This window comes from Ipomoea nil, unplaced genomic scaffold (assembly GCF_001879475.1).
Source record: "Ipomoea nil cultivar Tokyo-kokei standard unplaced genomic scaffold, Asagao_1.1 scaffold3321, whole genome shotgun sequence".
NCBI classification, from domain to species: domain Eukaryota; kingdom Viridiplantae; phylum Streptophyta; class Magnoliopsida; order Solanales; family Convolvulaceae; genus Ipomoea; species Ipomoea nil.
The window spans coordinates 6016499-6034784 of NW_017619749.1; the positions used below are offsets into that span (position 1 = coordinate 6016499).

At 34.8% G+C, this 18286-nt stretch overlaps 3 protein-coding genes across 4 annotated transcripts; 1 reads left to right on the forward strand and 2 right to left on the reverse strand.

Moving 5' to 3' along the window:
- Position 1: 1 nt before the first annotated feature.
- LOC109170193 lies at positions 2-6844 on the reverse strand. Of its 2 annotated transcripts, XM_019319189.1 has the most exons (5): positions 6514-6803; positions 5583-5801; positions 4872-5318; positions 3837-4489; positions 2-78 (listed from the first exon to the last, which is right to left on the reverse strand). In XM_019319189.1, exons 1-5 carry the CDS (start codon positions 6724-6726, stop codon positions 27-29), a joined length of 1584 nt encoding a protein of 527 aa, XP_019174734.1. In that variant the 5' UTR covers positions 6727-6803; the 3' UTR covers positions 2-26. The 2 variants fall into 2 exon arrangements, with proteins under 2 accessions (XP_019174734.1, XP_019174733.1); XM_019319188.1 differs by lacking the exon at positions 2-78 and having other exon boundaries at positions 3268-4489; positions 6514-6844.
- A 2356-nt stretch (positions 6845-9200) lies between these two features.
- On the forward strand, positions 9201-15250 carry LOC109170195 (zinc finger CCCH domain-containing protein 46). The gene is made up of 10 exons (XM_019319190.1): positions 9201-9417; positions 9871-10081; positions 10456-10547; positions 10643-10738; positions 11031-11124; positions 11787-11989; positions 12890-12996; positions 13083-13248; positions 14182-14245; positions 14649-15250. The coding sequence occupies exons 1-10, from the start codon at positions 9374-9376 to the stop codon at positions 14685-14687; spliced, it is 1116 nt and encodes a 371-aa protein (XP_019174735.1). The 5' UTR covers positions 9201-9373; the 3' UTR covers positions 14688-15250.
- LOC109169842 (probable transcription factor At1g61730) lies at positions 15209-16473 on the reverse strand. The gene is made up of 2 exons (XM_019318730.1): positions 16105-16473; positions 15209-16058 (listed from the first exon to the last, which is right to left on the reverse strand). Exons 1-2 carry the CDS (start codon positions 16471-16473, stop codon positions 15333-15335), a joined length of 1095 nt encoding a protein of 364 aa, XP_019174275.1. The 3' UTR covers positions 15209-15332.
- Positions 16474-18286: the final 1813 nt, after the last annotated feature.

Genomic DNA, 18286 nt, shown 5'->3' on the forward strand with positions numbered 1-18286 from the left:
CAATTTGAGAAATACTAAATGAACTGCTATTCATATTTCATACCACCAAGCAGCTGTGTCCATGAGGATGTTTGCAGCCTGGCTGACTTTTTTGTAGATGCATTTGCCTTGCTAGAAGAAGCTTTACCAATTTTTGCTGGACCATTTTTTTGTAGATGCATTTGCCTTGCTAGAAGAAGCTTTATCAATTTTTGCTGGACCACAGTGCATATACTAGTGTGGTGCATAAAGTATCATTTGACAATATTGATCTGCATTTCAATTTTATTTTCCACACACAGTCTCATTATAGTAATATTAAAGTATCATTTTAATTCTATTTCAATTTCATTTCACAATATACAGTGTTGCATATAAGTTATATTTTAGTAATTTCCCCTTAGATCCCCTTCCAATACTAGCCATCGTCAAAATAAGGACAAATAATTAAGGAGGATTGTGAAACTCTCCCATTTTCATCCTCCTTTTTTAAAGTGTCCTCCAAAATGGAGGACTTTGTTGTGGAGTGTTATGAGAGGGGTATTGCCCACCAAGATGGCATTGCTTTTTAAACATGTGGAGGTAACTCCAGATTGTTCCACATGTGGCTTGCTGGATGAAACTCTCATGCATATTTTTTATTCATGCCCTTTGGCGTGTGGAGACTGTCGAATTTACAGCTGCCAAATGCCAATACTGATGAACAAATTGATGTTTGGTTTCAGCAAGTGTTCAATTCTTGTGACAAGCAAATATTGCATGTGTTTGCTGCTGTTATTTATTTCATATGGCAGGTGCGTAATGAAGCAGTCTGGGAGGGGCTGGTGAGAAGGCCAATAGGAGTGTGGCAGCTTCAGCGTGCAGTGGAGGTTACTCAACAAGATATGCATGTTTCCGTAGGGGAGGTTGGCGCAGCAAACATGAACCTATCTTGGTTCTATTACTCATGAGTGTAAACAGATTGCTATTGATAATCCGCGTTGCGTTTTTCGTTACATTTTTAAATCAGCGAACCAAGCCGCACATATTTTAGCAAAGGCTGTTGGCTCTCAGCCTGGTCCTATGAGTTGGGAGGCCCTCATTTTATTTTTGAGTTGATTTAATATATCGTCTTTGTTGTTGGTTTTCAAAAAAAAAAAAAAAAAGTACTATTTTAATTACATTCTAGGTTCATTTGACAATATATATTATTGTATCACTCAAAATTTTAGTTTCATTATAACAACACTAAAGTATCATTTTAATTATATTACAGTTTAATTTGACAATATACATTGTCAAATGAGCTCTTTTTTTTTTTTAGTTTCATTTTCCACTCACACTAATTTCATTATAGCAACACTGCAATATTATTTTAATTCTACTACAGTTTCATTTGACGATCATGGTTCACCTAACATTGTAGACCATGGTCCACAATATAAGCAAATTATGTTGTGGACCCATGTCCACCTTGCAATGTGGATCCAGGTCCAAAACACGCGTGTGGAATCACAGTGCCGTTAGTGGAATCGTTTTTTTTTTTTTTTTTTTTTTTTTTTGAACACTGCCTCCACCGAGACTCGATATCATGACCTCCCATATGGGAGAACCACTACATGCCATGGCAAATATATATAGTTTTTTAATTGTGAATATAGAGTTATAAAATTGCGAATATAAAGTTATGAAATTGTGAATATAGATTTTTGTAATGTGAATATAGAGTTCTGCAATTGTGAATATTGAGATTTAAAATTGTGAATATAGAGTAACGAATTCTGAAGATAAACGGCAAGTTAACGGTAAAGAAGTACGCTTTTTTTTTTTAATACGGCGTTATTTTAGACCTAGGTCCACCTTGCAAGGTGGACATGATCCATGGCATAACAATTGAACAGTACAACAATTGGCCGTGGAGCATAAGGGCCGAAATGGAAAGCAAAATGGTTTGGTCCAATCTAAGTGGGTCAAATTAGGCAATTTATATCGTGCACCAGGGCTGCAAAATGATGTCGTTTTTTTTTTTTTTTTTTTTTTTTTTAATATTTTGCTTTTCGTGTCTGCTGTTAACTTCTTTAAAAAAAATTCATGTTTTAAAAATGTACGTAATTGTATAATAGAATGTACATAATTGTATAACAGAATATACAAAATTGTATTGTATAACATAATATATATACTTGTTTTTTGAAAAGATAATACAGATAATGAATGAACTAAATATTCAGAATGAATGAACTAAATATCCAGAATGAATGAACTAAATATCCATAATGAATGAACTAAATATCCAGAATGAATGAACATTTGCTTATTTTTTCACTCCCTAATGATATGCTTTTAGTAAAAGTTTTATGTTGATTTCGTACCTATTGAAAAAAAAAATTGTGTTCTTGTTTCATTAATTTTACTTTAGCCGATGTTAGTAAAATACGCGGTAAAAAAAAATTGTGTTCTTGTTTCATTAATTTTACTTTAGCCGATGTTAGTAAAATACACGGTATTTATTTGTCTATAACTTATTCGCTGACTCTTGGTAGCCCAATTATATTCTATTGATGTTGTTGATCTGACACTTAATTAGTTTTTGCTGTTCAAATGATTCTTTGGTTGCTCTTGTTAACCTAAAGACCTAAAGAAGTGTTGCAGAATATGCAAGATGTAACTGTAAAGAGTTTTAACATGTTCTTGAACTTCTTGAAAAACTTATACTTTGTTTGGGCAAAATACTACTGCAGAGTATTATTGAAGGATGATGACTATATATTTATAGGAGTGTATACTGGACTATATATTTATAGGAGTGTGAACTGGAGCTGCTTCCCAGTGATGGATGATGACTATATATTTACATTGTTGTTGTACTATGATTTCTTAAAGGTAAAAGATTTGTTAAATTAGTATTATAGTATTCTTGAATGAAAAAGGCAAAATCTCTTGTCAAAGTCCTTACATCCCATTCTATAGGGACCGTGAAGGTATTATATTATTTTTTTTCGACAAAAAAAATTTACAATCATTATTTAAAAGTGTGAACTACGTAAATATGACCTTGTAACCTTAGTCAATAAAGAATTAGATAACAAATTCAAACTGAGAAACCAATAAATACTTCTCACTAAAAGTTTAATTATTATTTTTTTTTATTTCGCTTACTAAGTCAACAACCTAACTAACTTGATTAGAGATACCTAGTATTATAGTATTCTCAAAATGCCTTCTCAAAATGCCTCCTTAGTAATTATGAATTTTACTGGGTATGCATGTCAAAATAACCCATCTAGCTTGGCTTTTACCTCTTCGTGCTGGACACAACTCAGTAAGCTCAATTCGTATAGGAATCATCAGCTTCAATACATGATGTTCAGTACAAATCTAGAATCAACCTCATCAAAAATCCAACCAAAAAAATTGAATGCGAAATCTAACTACTTGTGCATTCAACACATGGTAAATAGAGTTGCATAATCCTTTCTGTTGTACCAAGAAAATAATAAATACTTAAAAAAAAAAAAAAAAAAAAAAAAAAAAACACTGTCTAATTGATGGTCACTTGGTCAGTGTCTCAAAGAACCTACTTATCCTTCTTCTTAAGTGAGCTACTCAAAGCTGTCTTTGCCTTCATCCATTGTTTCATTGAAGTAGCACTTTTTGTGAAAGAACAAGTTTCTCCAATGCTCAGGTCTGGGGATGTTTGTTTTGAGGTCAATTGGTGTTTCTTCTCTTCATTAGTTACCCCATCCCTCTGCCGGTGATTATCTGGTTTGGACACCCCTTGATCCAATTGAACATTGTTGCTTTTTTCTGAAGCACCATCTATGGAAATTCCAGGAGCAGGTGGAGGATTGACATTAGTTCCTCCCCCCATTTTTGACATATTTCCTTTAGAATTGTCTGTGCCACTTTCCTGCTTGCCAGACCCACTGGATCTGGATATTGACAAGTCCTGCCTCTCAAAATTGAAACTGGGCACAATTTGAGAAATACTAAATGAACTGCTATTCATACCACCGACTAGCTGTGTCCATGAGGATGTTTGCAGCCATGAAGCACCTCTGGCTGACTTTTTTGTAGATGCATTTACCTTGCTAGAAGAAGCTTCACCAATTTTTGCTGGACCCTCATGCTGCTCCGATTTTTCCTGATTTTTTTCATCAGTAAAACTTGACATATCAACACCATCAGATTTAAATTGCAAACCTGTCCCTGATTGATGACGTTGTCGCTTCTTTCCAGGAGTGCTGTCCACCCCAACATCTGCAGTGTTGAGTGTAACATCAGTTTTGATGTCCACAGGATCTCCCCAAGCAGACTGCTGTGAGGAGGCCTTACCATTGGATTGCAGGCTACATGATTTTGCTTCAATGTGGCAAGCATCTACTGCATCACCAGCCAGTGCACAAAAATTATGCTTCCCATCATTTCCTGCAGACAAATTATCTATTGCACCACCACCTGTGTCTTGAGGAAATTTCCTCTTTCGGGCAGCAGTCTTTTGATCACCATGCTTTATCTCAGATGGTGATTTCTGAAAATTTAAGGTGGGGGTAACATAAAAGAAAGAATGTCAAAATCTATCAAAAGGGTAGGTTCCAGAACAGGCTTTTAAAGGAAAAATTTAGTACCCAATAAATTTTGTAGTAGTTTCCCTAAAGTGAAAGAACCGCCTAGATGAAACCACTACCCATACCCCGCCCCCCTCCTCTCTTGAACCTTGAACCAAGGCCGATAGATTATTGCCCACTTAATTTTAGTAAAGGGGAGACATGACAGTCATCTCGGTGGGTCTTCCCATTGGGAAAATACAAGCATAACATTTCTACCTAATCCAGTAAACATCTTTCCCTAATCTGTAATTATAAAGCCAACTACAAAAAAACTTACATAATAGCAAAGTTATTAAGTCATACCTGATTATGTGTGACTGGTTTCTTGCCGATATCATATGATGTACTAATTCCCTCATTTTTCCTTTGCACCACATTAATAATGATGCCATCATCATCATCATCATCATCATCCTCATCCTCATCATCCATAGCTTCATCCACCATGCTATGATCAGCTACATTGGTTAAACTTTGTACTCCATCAGAACCTTCAACATGCCTAAAAGCTGTCTCTGTGCGGTTCTCCCTCTCAAATATCTTGGTCATGACCGATGCCATGATGTTCAACTCTTCCTGATCTACCCCACCGATTTCAATTTCCTTGTCAATCAAGGGTTTTTCTTTGGGTGTATATGCAGCACCAGAATGCTCCTCACAATCACAAAAGTGAGTTGGGAAAGGAGGAACTTCGACACGCTGAAAACTATATTTGTGTTTCCCGGTTCCTTTGAGAGGTAGTAGTCTTATCTGCATGAAAGTTCAGAAGAATTACACTTTATCGCTTGAGGAAAAACTACAGGCATCTTGAAAAGACATAACTAACTCAACCCAGGCCTCAACCTTCATGAATCACTTTGAATTCAAAAGAGAGATTTGGATAAAAGAATAACTTTGAATTTCTCAAGTATCGTTGCCCTCAATCCATTATCTAGGTCATACAAAGATAAAAGTACTAACAAAAAAAATCCACCAAAGCTTGTGAAATGAGGAAAACATAAGCAGGAACTTTACCTTTCTTAATTTGGGAAAGTAAATATGAAGCTGCATTTTCTCCAAGTTGGGATACTTCTGTGGCTTGTCCGAGGAACCTGTTGTGGGACTAGAAGGAGTACAAGCAGAATCACTATCAACTTTAGCATCTTCTTCCCACTCACGTTCCATACGTAGAAGGAAGTGCTGTTTAGCCTTCTCAAGTCTTAGTTTCCCACCTTTCCACATGCATCCATTATACTGAGAATTGAATATTGAGAGGAAAGCACAAGCTGAAATCAATTAACTTGTGCACAGAGAAAACGCCACTTAAGAATGATGCTGCACCAGATTGGATTGTAATTTACTACAAAATTATCTACTATATGTAAACAGATAATGGAAGCAATTTACTACACACACCGCATAATAAACTTGAAATTGTTGCACCTTATGCTATGCCAAGGGTGAATTATTAGTCTTTGGAATTTATTCAAAATTTTCATATGTCAAGTGTCACTACTCAGATATGCATTTGGTGTGTTATATTTTGAGTTAGTAGCTCGCAAACTAACCAGTCATTGCCCTTATCCTTTGCCCATCAATCTTCACATTCTTATCATAAAGTCAAAAACTGCCTCCACTAATTAGTGTACAAGTGTTTAACAATAAGTGATGACAAAGGGCAGCAGGACATAAGCAAACAACATTAAAACATTAACATTGTTATTTGTAGGCAGTTGCTCTATGATCAAAAGCTAAAGACTATATAGTCATTCCCAAAACCAATGCAGTGTGTTTTTGCTTCCTTAAAACAATCATTTTCTGATTGAAAACTGTAAAATATATCATTCCAGCACCAATATTAGCATGATCGTGTTGCAGAAGAATTGACAGTCCCGCCATAATTTCCAAAACAAAATTTTTACAAATAAAGATTTTGATAGAGCATCATATTCATAGAGAGAGAGACCTTGCTGAGAAGCTTGAGCAAGGAGTGGTCGGAAGATGGGACGAAATCCAAGTAGGCAAAGCTGCGGCCTTTTGTACGAATGAGGTCGACGGATTGGACGGCGCCGAGCTGGGGTGAGGAGAAGGTCTTCTTCAGATCCTCGGCGGTCACGCCCTCACCCAAACCTCCGACGTAAATCCTCGTCTTTACACCGTCTTCTTCTCCTTTTTCCATCTCTTCTCCACGGCTAGAGGTCTGCCCTTTCTCCCTCCGAAAGAAAAACCCTAGTCCGGTGCACTAGTTCATTTTCTTTCACTGAGACCGGTATGTTAACCGTTTCGCCCCACGACTTTTGAAAATTACCCAAAATCCATTGGTTTAGTCATCAACCGAAATCCACCCCAAAATAACCATTCAATTTATTTTATGTACCTGCATTCTCAGGTTAATATATTGTTTGTATTTTGTAAAGACAATTTAACACAAGGCACATTCTACTTTTATTTAAATTTTAAAATTAAAAATTTTCATTATATATATATATATATATATATATATATATATATATATATATATATATCCATAATTTCTAATATTATATTGTAGTTGAAGCTATGAACTCTCAACCTTGTCCAGAGTTTGAAATATAGTTTTCTGAGAAAATTGCATTTTTTGTCATCTAGTTATATCTGTGTATAGACTTAGTCATTGAATTACATATGTGATCATATTTAAACATAGAGTGGCGATTTTAGTCCTTAAATGGTCAAATCAGCCACTTTATTAAGTGACAATTTGGTGATAGAAATAGTCTTCGAGGGACTGAAATCGTCACTTTGTGCACAACTTAAGGGTTAAAATAATCACGCATATAACTCAATGACTAAGTTTGTAGTACAAATATAACTTTTTGGTGATAGAAATAGTCTTCGAGGGACTGAAATCGTCACTTTGTGCACAACTTAATAGTTAAAATAGTCACGCATATAACTCAATGACTAAGTTTGTAGTACAAATATAACTTTTTGGTGATAGAAATAGTCTTCGAGGGACTGAAATCGTCACTTTGTGCACAACTTAAGAGTTAAAATAGTCACGCATATAACTCAATGACTAAGTTTGTAGTACAAATATAACTTTTTGGTGATAGAAATAGTCTTCGAGGGACTGAAATCGTCACTTTGTGCACAACTTAAGGGTTAAAATAGTCACGCATATAACTCAATGACTAAGTTTGTAGTACAAATATAACTTCTTTTTTTTTTTTTTTGAATGATACTGGCCCTATTACATTGTAGTATCTGTTCATATACTTTCTCAACCTACTGAAACACAAAGAGCCAATAACGCAATTTTTTTTTTTTGAATGATACTGGCCCTATTACATTGTAGTATCTGTTCATATACTTTCTCAACCTACTGAAACACAAAGAGCCAATAACGCAACTTTGTTTTTTTGAATGATACTGGCCCTACATTGTAGTATCTGTTCATATACTTTCTCAACCTACTGAAACACAAAGAGCCAATAACGCCAATAACGCCTCCACTGAGGTTCGAACTCACAACCTTCCAAATGGAAACCCAACCCTTAAAGACCAAAAAAATGTAAATTCTCTTCGTATTTTAGTGATTTTTTTCTCAATAATAAATTTGTGGTATTTTATTTTATAATAATACTAATAATAATATTAATATTAAGCATAGAGATGTAATATTTATTTTATTCTTAAAAAATTAACAATCAAAATAATAGTTGAACACCGACTTGTACAATTGAATTTAATTTAAATTTTTGAGTGACGAGAAAAATTCACCGTCACTATTTGAAGATATACATTTGATTTAAAATTGATATTGTGTAAATTATAATATAACTAACATATTTTGATTTGGGACATTTGATGTTTTCAAAACAAATGAAAAATTACATATTTATTTATAAAATCAATTGTTAAGACAAGCCAAGTATTTGATTTGGTGAAAAGAACTGAAATGCTCAATTGTTAAAAACATTATTAATTAGCATAAATGCATAATCTTGAATTTCCAGAGGTTTTTGATGTAATTTTTAAAGCTTGAAGGGGGCGTTTGCTTCAGGTTATATAACATAACCAAGGGAATGTGACATTCCAAAGCTCATATTCCGGTGTTTGGTTCATATTATCTTAGGGAATCTAACATTCCCAAGGAATGTCACATTCCCAAGGAATGTCACATTCCCTCCACATAGGATTTTGAAGGGAATGTGATTCCCTTCAAAATCTTAGGTAATGTAAGATAACCTTAGTTATGTTAGTTTATTATTATTATTATTATAATATATATATATATATATATATATATATATATATATATAATTATTTTTGTAATTATATATTTTTATTTTTATTATGTTATGTTAACCTATAAAATAATTTTGTTTCTCAAGTTCAAGATTTTAGTTAATATTTTAAAATCATGTAATTATATATGATACCGTTATTTTATTTATTTATTTTAATTTTTAAATTTATTAAAATATATGAAAATATGTTAAGGATATTATAGTGTGTATAAAAGATAACCCTAAACCAAACATGATTATATTACATACCCCAATTTTAACCAAACACAGGAATCTAACATTCCCTAAAGTAATCTGACATTCCGTGAACCACACGACCCTAAGAAGTACGTCTCACCCTCAAGGTAGTCAAGGCGGCATCAATTCATCAATTCATTTCTTTCTGAGTAACTTCTGGAAAAGATTTCAAAGCAGCAGGTAAGCAGTATAAAAGGGCGCTAAACAGGTCATCCCGCCGGCGCGGCAAACCGGCGATTTTCTTCCCACGAACACGAGGAATTTTCCGGCCAAAATCCTTGTGTCTATAACTTGAGAATGCCTCCCAGGAAAGAGCCGTGCCGAAATTTCCTCCGTGGAAGGTATGCGTTTTCCTTCTCACTGGCGAAATATATTAGGGTTTAGGGATAAACCCTGAAGAGATTCCGTTTGTTATTATTATTTTTTTCTGGTTATTTAATGCGCTCAAATTATTATCTTGTGGTTTATTATGATCTGTGCACTTATCTAACTACTTTGACATTATTACCTCTAGTTGTTCTAATTTGAATAAATTCAAGTAGTCATAGTTCCCTTTCTCTACAATGGCGGTAATTTTAATATATGAGATCAAACCCTGATTAGGATTAGAAAGGGGCAGCTATGAAAGATTGGTTTTGTAACTAGAAGAACTCCATTCCTGTTTACTGAATATGTTCGGTTGGTGTTCACATTTTACTTATTTAAAATGGTGCAAGTTTTACATATTTGTAATAGGTCTATTGCATTGTACTATCAAGTAGCAACGTCTGATCTCTCACATTTTTTATGTGCAGCTGTCATTACGGTGATCGTTGTAAATTTCTTCATGTTACCCAACAACAGCCAAAACCAAATGTATTTGGATTTGGCAGCCAAAGTGGCACACAGTTTCAGAGGACGAATTTTCAGCAGCAGCAGCAGCCCAATCCTTTCGGGTTTGGTGTTCAGAATAACTCTCAGTCAAGAGGAGTCAATGATGTTGGTTTAAAACAGAATCAACAAAAGGTTCTTTCCTCAGTAATTTAGTTACTATACTTAACCTAAACCTTTCAGTGGATACGTGATGGTTTTAATGATCCGGCCAAAAATTGTTTCTTGAATATCTGAATCTCTAATATTTTATTACTGATAATATTTTTGCATTATTGTTACTAATTATTAAACTGTAAATCTTAATAATGGAGTCTGTGTTTCATGAGGATTTACAATGTTTTTATGATGTGTGATAACAATAATTTTATCCTCTATAACCCACTGAGGTGTCTCTGTTATTTGTTAATTTGATACGTACCTTGTAATAATTGAGTTGTGTTCTGTCTTTCCTTGATATACTCTTGTGTGATTTGCATGATAATTTTGCCTATTTTTCTTCCAATTAGCCATTTGAAAATAAGTGGATCCGTTCATCTGCAAATGCCAGTAATACCTCTGCACGGCAACCTGACAATCAGCAGGGAGCAGCAAATCATGTGTGAGTGCGTGCTTGGCAACTTAAAGTTCTCTTCTATACTAACCTTTATAATTGTAACTTCGTCATTGATGGATTTTGTTGTGCCACATGTAAAGCTGCACAGATCCAGAGTCTTGCAAACGTCAAATCATTGAAGATTTTCAAAATGAGAAGCCTCTTTGGAACCTTACCTGCTATGGGCACCGGAAAAAGTATGTTTTTTTTTTTAAATTTAAAACTAGGTCTTCTCACTTCTCATACATTTTGCTCAATTCACTGGGTTCCTCCATGATATGAAAAGATCAATAAAGAATTGTGCACCTTTGACTAGTTAGTTGCAAGCTGGAAATAGTTCTGGATGCTAGGCCATGAACCCTCAAATAATTTATTCTATGATAGGAAGCACTTTAACTTTACTTAGTTTAATTAATTAATATGCTACATATTCACCCATTTATGACACATGGATCATGAACATTTGCCTATAATTTCATTTGAATGCAGTGGCCCCTGTGATGTCATTGGTGATGTTAGCTATGAAGAGCTGCGAGTAGCAGCATATGATGATGCTAAGCGTGGGCTGAACTTACAATCAATTGTAAGATGTGCATTAGCTTCTTGTTCTTTTCTCTATTTATGATGTCTGTTGCAGACAAGGAATGATCTATAAGTAGTGCCATAGAAACAGGTTTTTGGGGGATTTGCTTCAAAAAATTGACACAAAGAATGTAAGGCATCATTTGGTACCCTGGAATTGTCTGGACATAAGAATGGAATGGGTCAAGGGCAATGATATTAGTTAATCAAAATAATTTGAGCCTAATAAAATATATTTTGGCATTGGAATCTCTATTCCTTTTGTGTAATGAAAGAAATGGTGTGGAGTGAAACATTAATTCTTAAGGAATCATGACTGGTGAAATGAACTATATCTAACATGGAAAAGGAATTAGGAGTTGGAATCATAATTCCTTTCCAACATACCAAGCTGAACCTAAAAGTAAGGAAAAGAAGACAGTGAATGGGCTCTGATGAACTTTTATGCTCTCATATATATATATATATATATATATATATATATATATATATATATATATTTACTGTTTCATTAGCTGTGTTCCTCTTCAACCCCCATATCTCCTCATCTCTCCCTCTGATGAAAATTAAGAGACGGAGAGATCAAAAGTCAAAACTGACAGAGAAGACTCCATTATCTCATGGATTTGGTTCTAATTGTTTTCCATGCTCAATTCAATGCAGGTTGAGAGGGAGAGGGGTCTAATTACACCCAAGTTAGCTGAATTTGATAACTTAGTTCGTAATTCTTATTCAGCTTCAGCAAATTCAGCTTTTGGTTCTGGTTCTCAGAGTCCTCTTTTTGGGGCCAGTCAAAATGTCACGAGTACTCAAAGTCCTCCACTCACCTCAAGTTTTAGTCAGTTGGGTGCTTTTTTGAATACAGGGTTAGTATTAGTTCTGTGTGTCTAAATATTAGCATGTGCTCTTATAGTTAAAAGCTGGGGTGCGTTTCTAGTTGGAAAATTGAGTCATTTTTCTAGAACATTTTTACCTACCAATTTCTAGAATTTGAAGAAATGCTTTTAGGAATTCTCCAAAGTGGAGAAACGAAAATCTCTACACACGGATGAACAGTAGGTGCTAGTCTTGGTAGCAGCTTGATATTTATTTTTCCGAACTTTCTTTTATTCCTGTTTCTCTTCCTTCTGTTTTTTCCAGCTTTCTTTTTTCCTTTTCCCTTTCTTTTATTCTTTTTTCTCCTCCTCTTTTTGGTTTTCCTTGTTATTTATTTCCAGCTTTTTTTTCTTTTCCCTTCTCTTTGAAGCATTTTTAGCGTTCTTTTTCCTGATCTTTTCCCTTTTTTATCCTTTAAAAAGACATTTTCAACATTCACCTTTAAAAAAAAATAAAATTTAACATTCCTTTTTTCACATTTTCAACCTTTAAAAAAAATAATTCAACACCATGAACTCACTCTTTTTTTCCCTCTCATTTTCACATTCTTTTATCCTCATTTGTTTTTCCAAATTACTTTTTTCCTTCCCCCCTCCCCCCCCCCCACCCCCCCCCCCCTCTTTTTTTTTTTTGGTTTTTCCATTTTCAATTTTTTTCTCAATTTCTGTTTTTTCTCCATTTTTCCTTTTTCACACTTTCAGCATTCTTTTTTAATTTAACACCATGAACTCTCTGAAATTGCATTTTTTAATGATTAAAATAATTTAATTTACATAGTTGTAATTTATTTATTAATGTTTGTTACCTTTCAAATATTTGGTATTGGTGTATTAAATTTCCAATTATATAGTTTTGGCTTTTGATGGATGTTTTTCTCTTCCAAATTCAAGGCTATCAGCTACCCCAAGTAACACTTTGCAGCAATCAAATCCCTTTGAGAACTTCAGTCAGATGCCGGGTACATTTGGGGTGAATAATGTGCCATTTGGAAATGCAGGTGCCGTATAACATTTGTAGCACAATACTTTTGCATGTACTTTTATGAGTTTTATCGATGTTGTTTTGACTTGATTTTTATTGTAGGTTCTTTGGGCAGCCAGTTTGGTGCTCAGTCATTTCATAGCCCCTTCTCCTCCAGTTCAGCAACCCTCAACAATGCCATGGCTGGTGAGAGGAACTCATCTTCCATGTCTCTCTTTCCACAACTTTCTGGTTCTATTGGACAGTCATTTGGCAATACTGGCTTGATGTAAGTCCCATCAATGATGATTTCTATATATCACTGGCAGAATCAATCTTATCTAGAATCAATGTTTTGACTTTGTCTGGTGTTTACCATTTTCTGAAGTTTACCAATGACAACCCCCTAGGCAAAACTTAAATTATAAATGATTTAAGGTTAGGGTTATGTCATGTGAAGATCATAAACCAACTTTTCATTTGAATCCACAGTGAATTGCTTGTTATTCTGTTTGATATTGTCTTAATAGGAGAGAGTGTGGAGGACAAGGTCTTTCAAATTTTCTGATGAAGCTTGAAAACCTTCAAAACTCACTCTATCCTTTCAAAACTACTTTTAACTGTGACATGGCAAATGAAAACAATATAGATTACAGGTCCACCTCATAAGTCTCTTTACTATACCCCCCACCCACTTTAAAAACTGAAATTGAAATTTAAAGTTCCGTATCTCTCTTATAAGTTTTTGGTTAATAGATTTCAATTTAAATCTGACTTTTTCAAAAATTATATGTTTAATGTATTTGGATTATAGAAACACATGACTAATGTGTTGGCAAGGTCTAGGAACTTGTAAAATGTACAAGGATTTTAGACAGTGTTTGTGCTTAAAAAGTTGGTTTCATGGAAGGGGCAGATGGAATTGTCCAGCAGTTGTTTTACAGACAATTCTGCATCTATTGCTTCCACTTTAGGCTACATCCTAGATTCCTATCAGTGGACTAACCCTTGTGAAATGTTGTATGTTGTACAAATACCAAGTGCTTTGCTAGAGCAATGTAATTTTGAATCTCCTTAAAAAAAACAAAAAAAAAAAAACAGAGAAGACAAGAAAATTCCTCTAGCCTATTCTGGCTTATCTTGTGCTTTGTACCAAGATGTTATTCCTCATTGATGTAGCCTATATACGATGGGACTAACTGTTGAATTCCCCTTTTATCAGAAAGCAGAAGGAGAAAGCTATTTTAGATGATAGCATCTGGAGTAAGGAGTGGAAGATTGGAGAGGTAACCAGTTTCATGCATCTTGTTGAATGGCAAGTTAGTTGTGAGGTCTTGCATGATTAAAACCTGAATAACTGTCAATGCATCCTCACAAAATATCATGCACATACATTTCCAGGAAAGTGTCAGTTATACATGCCTTAGTTAGAAGGCATCACAATCACAGATCAATAGAGGGAAAGGTAGGACCCAGGGGAGGCACGGGACTCTATCACATTGAAATTGTTTTGACTATTGCTTCTTTGAGCAGTATCATGCCAGAACTAGCTTTATTAATTTGATGTTGAATCAATTTGCATATAAATGCCACCCCGTCCGTCCCTTCCAAAAATTTTGCTGGTCATTGTAATGTGTTTAAGAAATCCTGAAAACACCTTGATGCTTACTGCAGCTTTTCTCTTTTCAGATTCCAGAAGAAGCACCCCCAGATGAATACATCTTCTAGAACTTCTCTGGCGCTTGGCTATCATATCCCACCTGACACTCAAATGCCAAGCCGCGTGAAAAAAACATGTTCTCGGAGATGAAAAGGCTGTTGTATCTTGACCCATTAGATAAGGTTTCCTGATGCTGTGATTCATAATTCCTTCCAGCTCACCTTCAGGTCCTTTCTGGGAGTGTATTCTATATAGAGGCTTACTGTGATACATATACAAGAAAGGGAACAGAAAGAAAATGGATTCTAATTTGGGTTTGGATTGATGATCTACGGTTCTTAGCAAATTAGAGAACATATAGGGGGTGTAACAGTTGACCAGTCATAGCTTTTGCCTCCTCTTTAATCCTACTAAAACACACATACATAAGATTTTAGAAAGCAGCAGGAAGGAGGATAGGGGTTTGTTTGTTGATGTATAATGTATTGCAGGTGGAAGGCACTTTTCAGAGTGAATAGTTATGATTTTATCATGTTTTTTAGATGTTCAATTTTATTCTTGTTTTCTTTATTTGTTGGCCTTTATGATGTAAAGATACTAATAATTTATTTGCAAAGAGGATTCCAGCGTTCATGTTTGACTTAGCAAAATATCAAAACAGAGGGAGGGCAAAAAACTGGTAATAACTTCATTGATCCCTCATTTTGCAGCGACTACTTCATGGCTTCCAAAGTCGCCTTCACTTGTTCTTGAATCAGCTCTAGCTCCTTCAAGAACAGATCGATCTCAGCTACCACCACAGCTTTCCGCTTCTTCTCAATCTCGTTTCTCTTCTCCTCACCGATCACAATACCTTTGTTCTTCTCCATAAATTGCGACAGTGAATTCAATTCCGCTTTGTTCTCAGCCTCCATTCTCTTGACGCCATTCTTCCATCCACTCGAAGCAGCAGCCTCAGGCGTTTCAATGGCGTCCTCAATGACCGGAGCTTTCTTCATTGAATTTTTATTGATTTTTTCTTCTCCATTGCAGGCCATCAGAGCGTGAACAAGTCTTACTTGGCTGCTGCTATCCCCGAGTTTATCCTCGATTTTCTCATCCCCTTTCCCCCATATTTTCCTGGACAGTTCATAGGTTTTTTGCTCGTGGGGTTTTGAGAATGACTTCTCCTTTCCTTTCTTCCCCTTTCCGGCGTTGTTTATGTACTTTTTCCTCACCCGCTTTATCTTATTCTGCAGCTGGTTTTTACTCACTGTGAAATGCAGAGACTTTCGTATGAAATCGTGAAACGCGTCCAAGTCAGTATGCGGATCGGCATTCTCCTTCTCCGTGTACTCGATCATTCCCTCCAGAAGAGCTATTTCATCGTCTTCGCTCCAGTCTCTGGAATAGCTGTTTCTTCGAATCGTCTGCCGATGGTTTAATCTCCTCGGAGAATTCTACCACGGATTCCGGATTTCGCTTCTGCCTCTTCGATTCTGTGACTTCTCTGTCCGCAGCAGGCGCCGGGCGTTTAGCTTCGGCACCGGATTTTCTCGGCTTGGTTTGGGCGGATTCTCGTGGGTGATCCGTGGGTTTAACAATCGGGGCGGGTCTTTGAGACTCGGACTCGGACTCGGAATCCGATTCGGTATCAGTCTCATATGAAGACGACGAAGCGGCCTGAATTTTGGCATGCGTAGATGATGCTTCGGTGACCTTCGTTGCCGCCGCGGATGGACTTTTGGCAATCTGCATTTGAGTTTGGGTTTTCTCCGGTTCCGATTCCGATTCCGACTCCGAACCTTCATTGTCTGTTGAAGAATCTTCTTCTTCTGCTACGGATTTCTTGGTTTCAGATCGATTTTTAGCCATTTTCTGAGCTGCCAGAAGCCAAGTCTCCAACGACAACGAGGACGAGGAGGCGGAGGCTAAGATCACTGTAACAGTGTAGCCATTTTCTTTTTTGGCAGACACAATAGTCTATGACTCTATGACATCAAATATAGAGAAGTGGGACCACAAGACCTTTGTTCAATAAAAAATAACAAATTATCTTTATTCTATAGATCATGAGAAAATGTCAATATCAAAATTTTGAGTGAGTAAAAATATATATATTTTTTAAATACTTAAGTAATCGAATTTATTAAGTCCACAAGACTTTACTCTTAGACGCACAATCACTCCATCCTTTATGTACGCATAAGAAATCTAATTCACACTTTCCATTATCTTAAACTCTGATTTTTTTTTTTATTCGACTAGTTATCGATAACACTACATGCTTAATAATATTATTTATGGGTCATACATGATCCCACACTATTTGATTTCCAAAACACTTGTTTGCGATATTTTATATATAGTATTTTTTTTTTTTGTCAAATTGTGATCAAGCCGTTTCAAACGGTATAACTGTGACTATTTCAAATGGGGGGTTTAAATTCCGGTGGGAACATTGACTTTCTCTTAATAGGTTGAGAAAGTCAATAATTTTTGTGCTTGAAAAGAAGTGAGGAGTCTTTAGGGCAAGGAAATTTCACCTTTTAATAAGAAAATATTTTTTTAGTAAAAAAGTAAAGTTAAAAATAAAATATAAACAATAAATTTATTAAAAAAAAGTTTAGTTTTTTTTTTTTTATTACCAAATTTCTACTCCGTATTAAATTGAATTAATGGTGTTCAATTTCATCAATAAATTATTTTCACATTTGTTGAACACCATTAATTCAATTTAATAGAAATTTGGTAATTGAATGAAAGGTGTTCGAGAATTAAGTATTGTTTTTTTTATCACATTTGATATATGGCTTTCAATTTTTGTCACATTTGATATTTTCATATAATTTTTATTAGCGGTAGGTGTTTCGGGATTTGGTTCAAGTTTTTATTTATTTATTTCGGTACTGATATTTTGGTATTAAAAAAATGATATCATTCATTTTAACGTTATAGTTCGGTTCGGTTAAAGAACCTCAATTTTCCAAATTTTCTAATTTTTCAAACACACTACCAAATACATATTGATATAGTCCAAATCCAAAGTCTAAACATTATATAGGAGGTGTTTGGTAAATAGTTGTTAGCTGGTTAAGTTAGTGGGTTTGACTAGTTGATAGCATTAACTGATTGTAGAAAAAGTGTTTGGTAAATTATTTGTTAGCTGATAACTGATTACAAACATGACTTTCTCAAAAAGCTTATCGAAAAAGCTACTTTGACCAGCTTTTTTAATTTTAGCATTTTGGAGCAATAAGTTGTTACAAAAAACTAATTAATTAAATACTCATTGATTGTTTAACCAATTGAAACAGTTAATAGTAGTCAAATAAGTTAAAATTAGCGGATAGACTAACTATTTTACCAAACAAGGTCATAATAAAATAGAAATCCAAAATTCAAACACATTACTGTGTACTAATTACCAAAAATCCGTTAACTTGTTTGCCAATCGATTCTTCAATTGACTCACTTGGAATGTTTTGTTGACAAGATGATTGAAGAATTATTCATTTGTATAGTCAATATTTAGATAACAAGTATCAAATACTATATAGTTAATTTTTGGACACAATCCGTTATTGTTTGGCAAAATATATTTCCAATACACGGGAAAATAATTTCAGTGAACTGAAAATATATTTCTAAATTGAAAAATAATATTCCAGTGCACTTAATGGATATC

Coding starts and splice junctions, on each gene's coding strand:
- LOC109170193 (XM_019319188.1), bottom strand. CDS start 6,726: ATGGAAAAAGGAGAAGAAGACGGTGTAAAGACGAGGATTTACGTCGGA. Junction 5,802..6,513: donor TGCTCAAGCTTCTCAGCAAG/GTCTCTCTCTCT, acceptor TTCAATTCTCAG/TATAATGGATGCATGTGGAA. Junction 5,319..5,582: donor ACTTTCCCAAATTAAGAAAG/GTAAAGTTCCTG, acceptor ACTTTCATGCAG/ATAAGACTACTACCTCTCAA.
- LOC109170195 (XM_019319190.1), top strand. CDS start 9,374: ATGCCTCCCAGGAAAGAGCCGTGCCGAAATTTCCTCCGTGGAAG. Junction 10,548..10,642: donor CAGGGAGCAGCAAATCATGT/GTGAGTGCGTGC, acceptor CCACATGTAAAG/CTGCACAGATCCAGAGTCTT. Junction 11,125..11,786: donor GGCTGAACTTACAATCAATT/GTAAGATGTGCA, acceptor AATTCAATGCAG/GTTGAGAGGGAGAGGGGTCT.
- LOC109169842 (XM_019318730.1), bottom strand. CDS start 16,473: ATGGCTAAAAATCGATCTGAAACCAAGAAATCCGTAGCAGAAGAAGAA. Junction 16,059..16,104: donor CGCCTGCTGCGGACAGAGAA/GTCACAGAATCG, acceptor AATCCGTGGTAG/AATTCTCCGAGGAGATTAAA.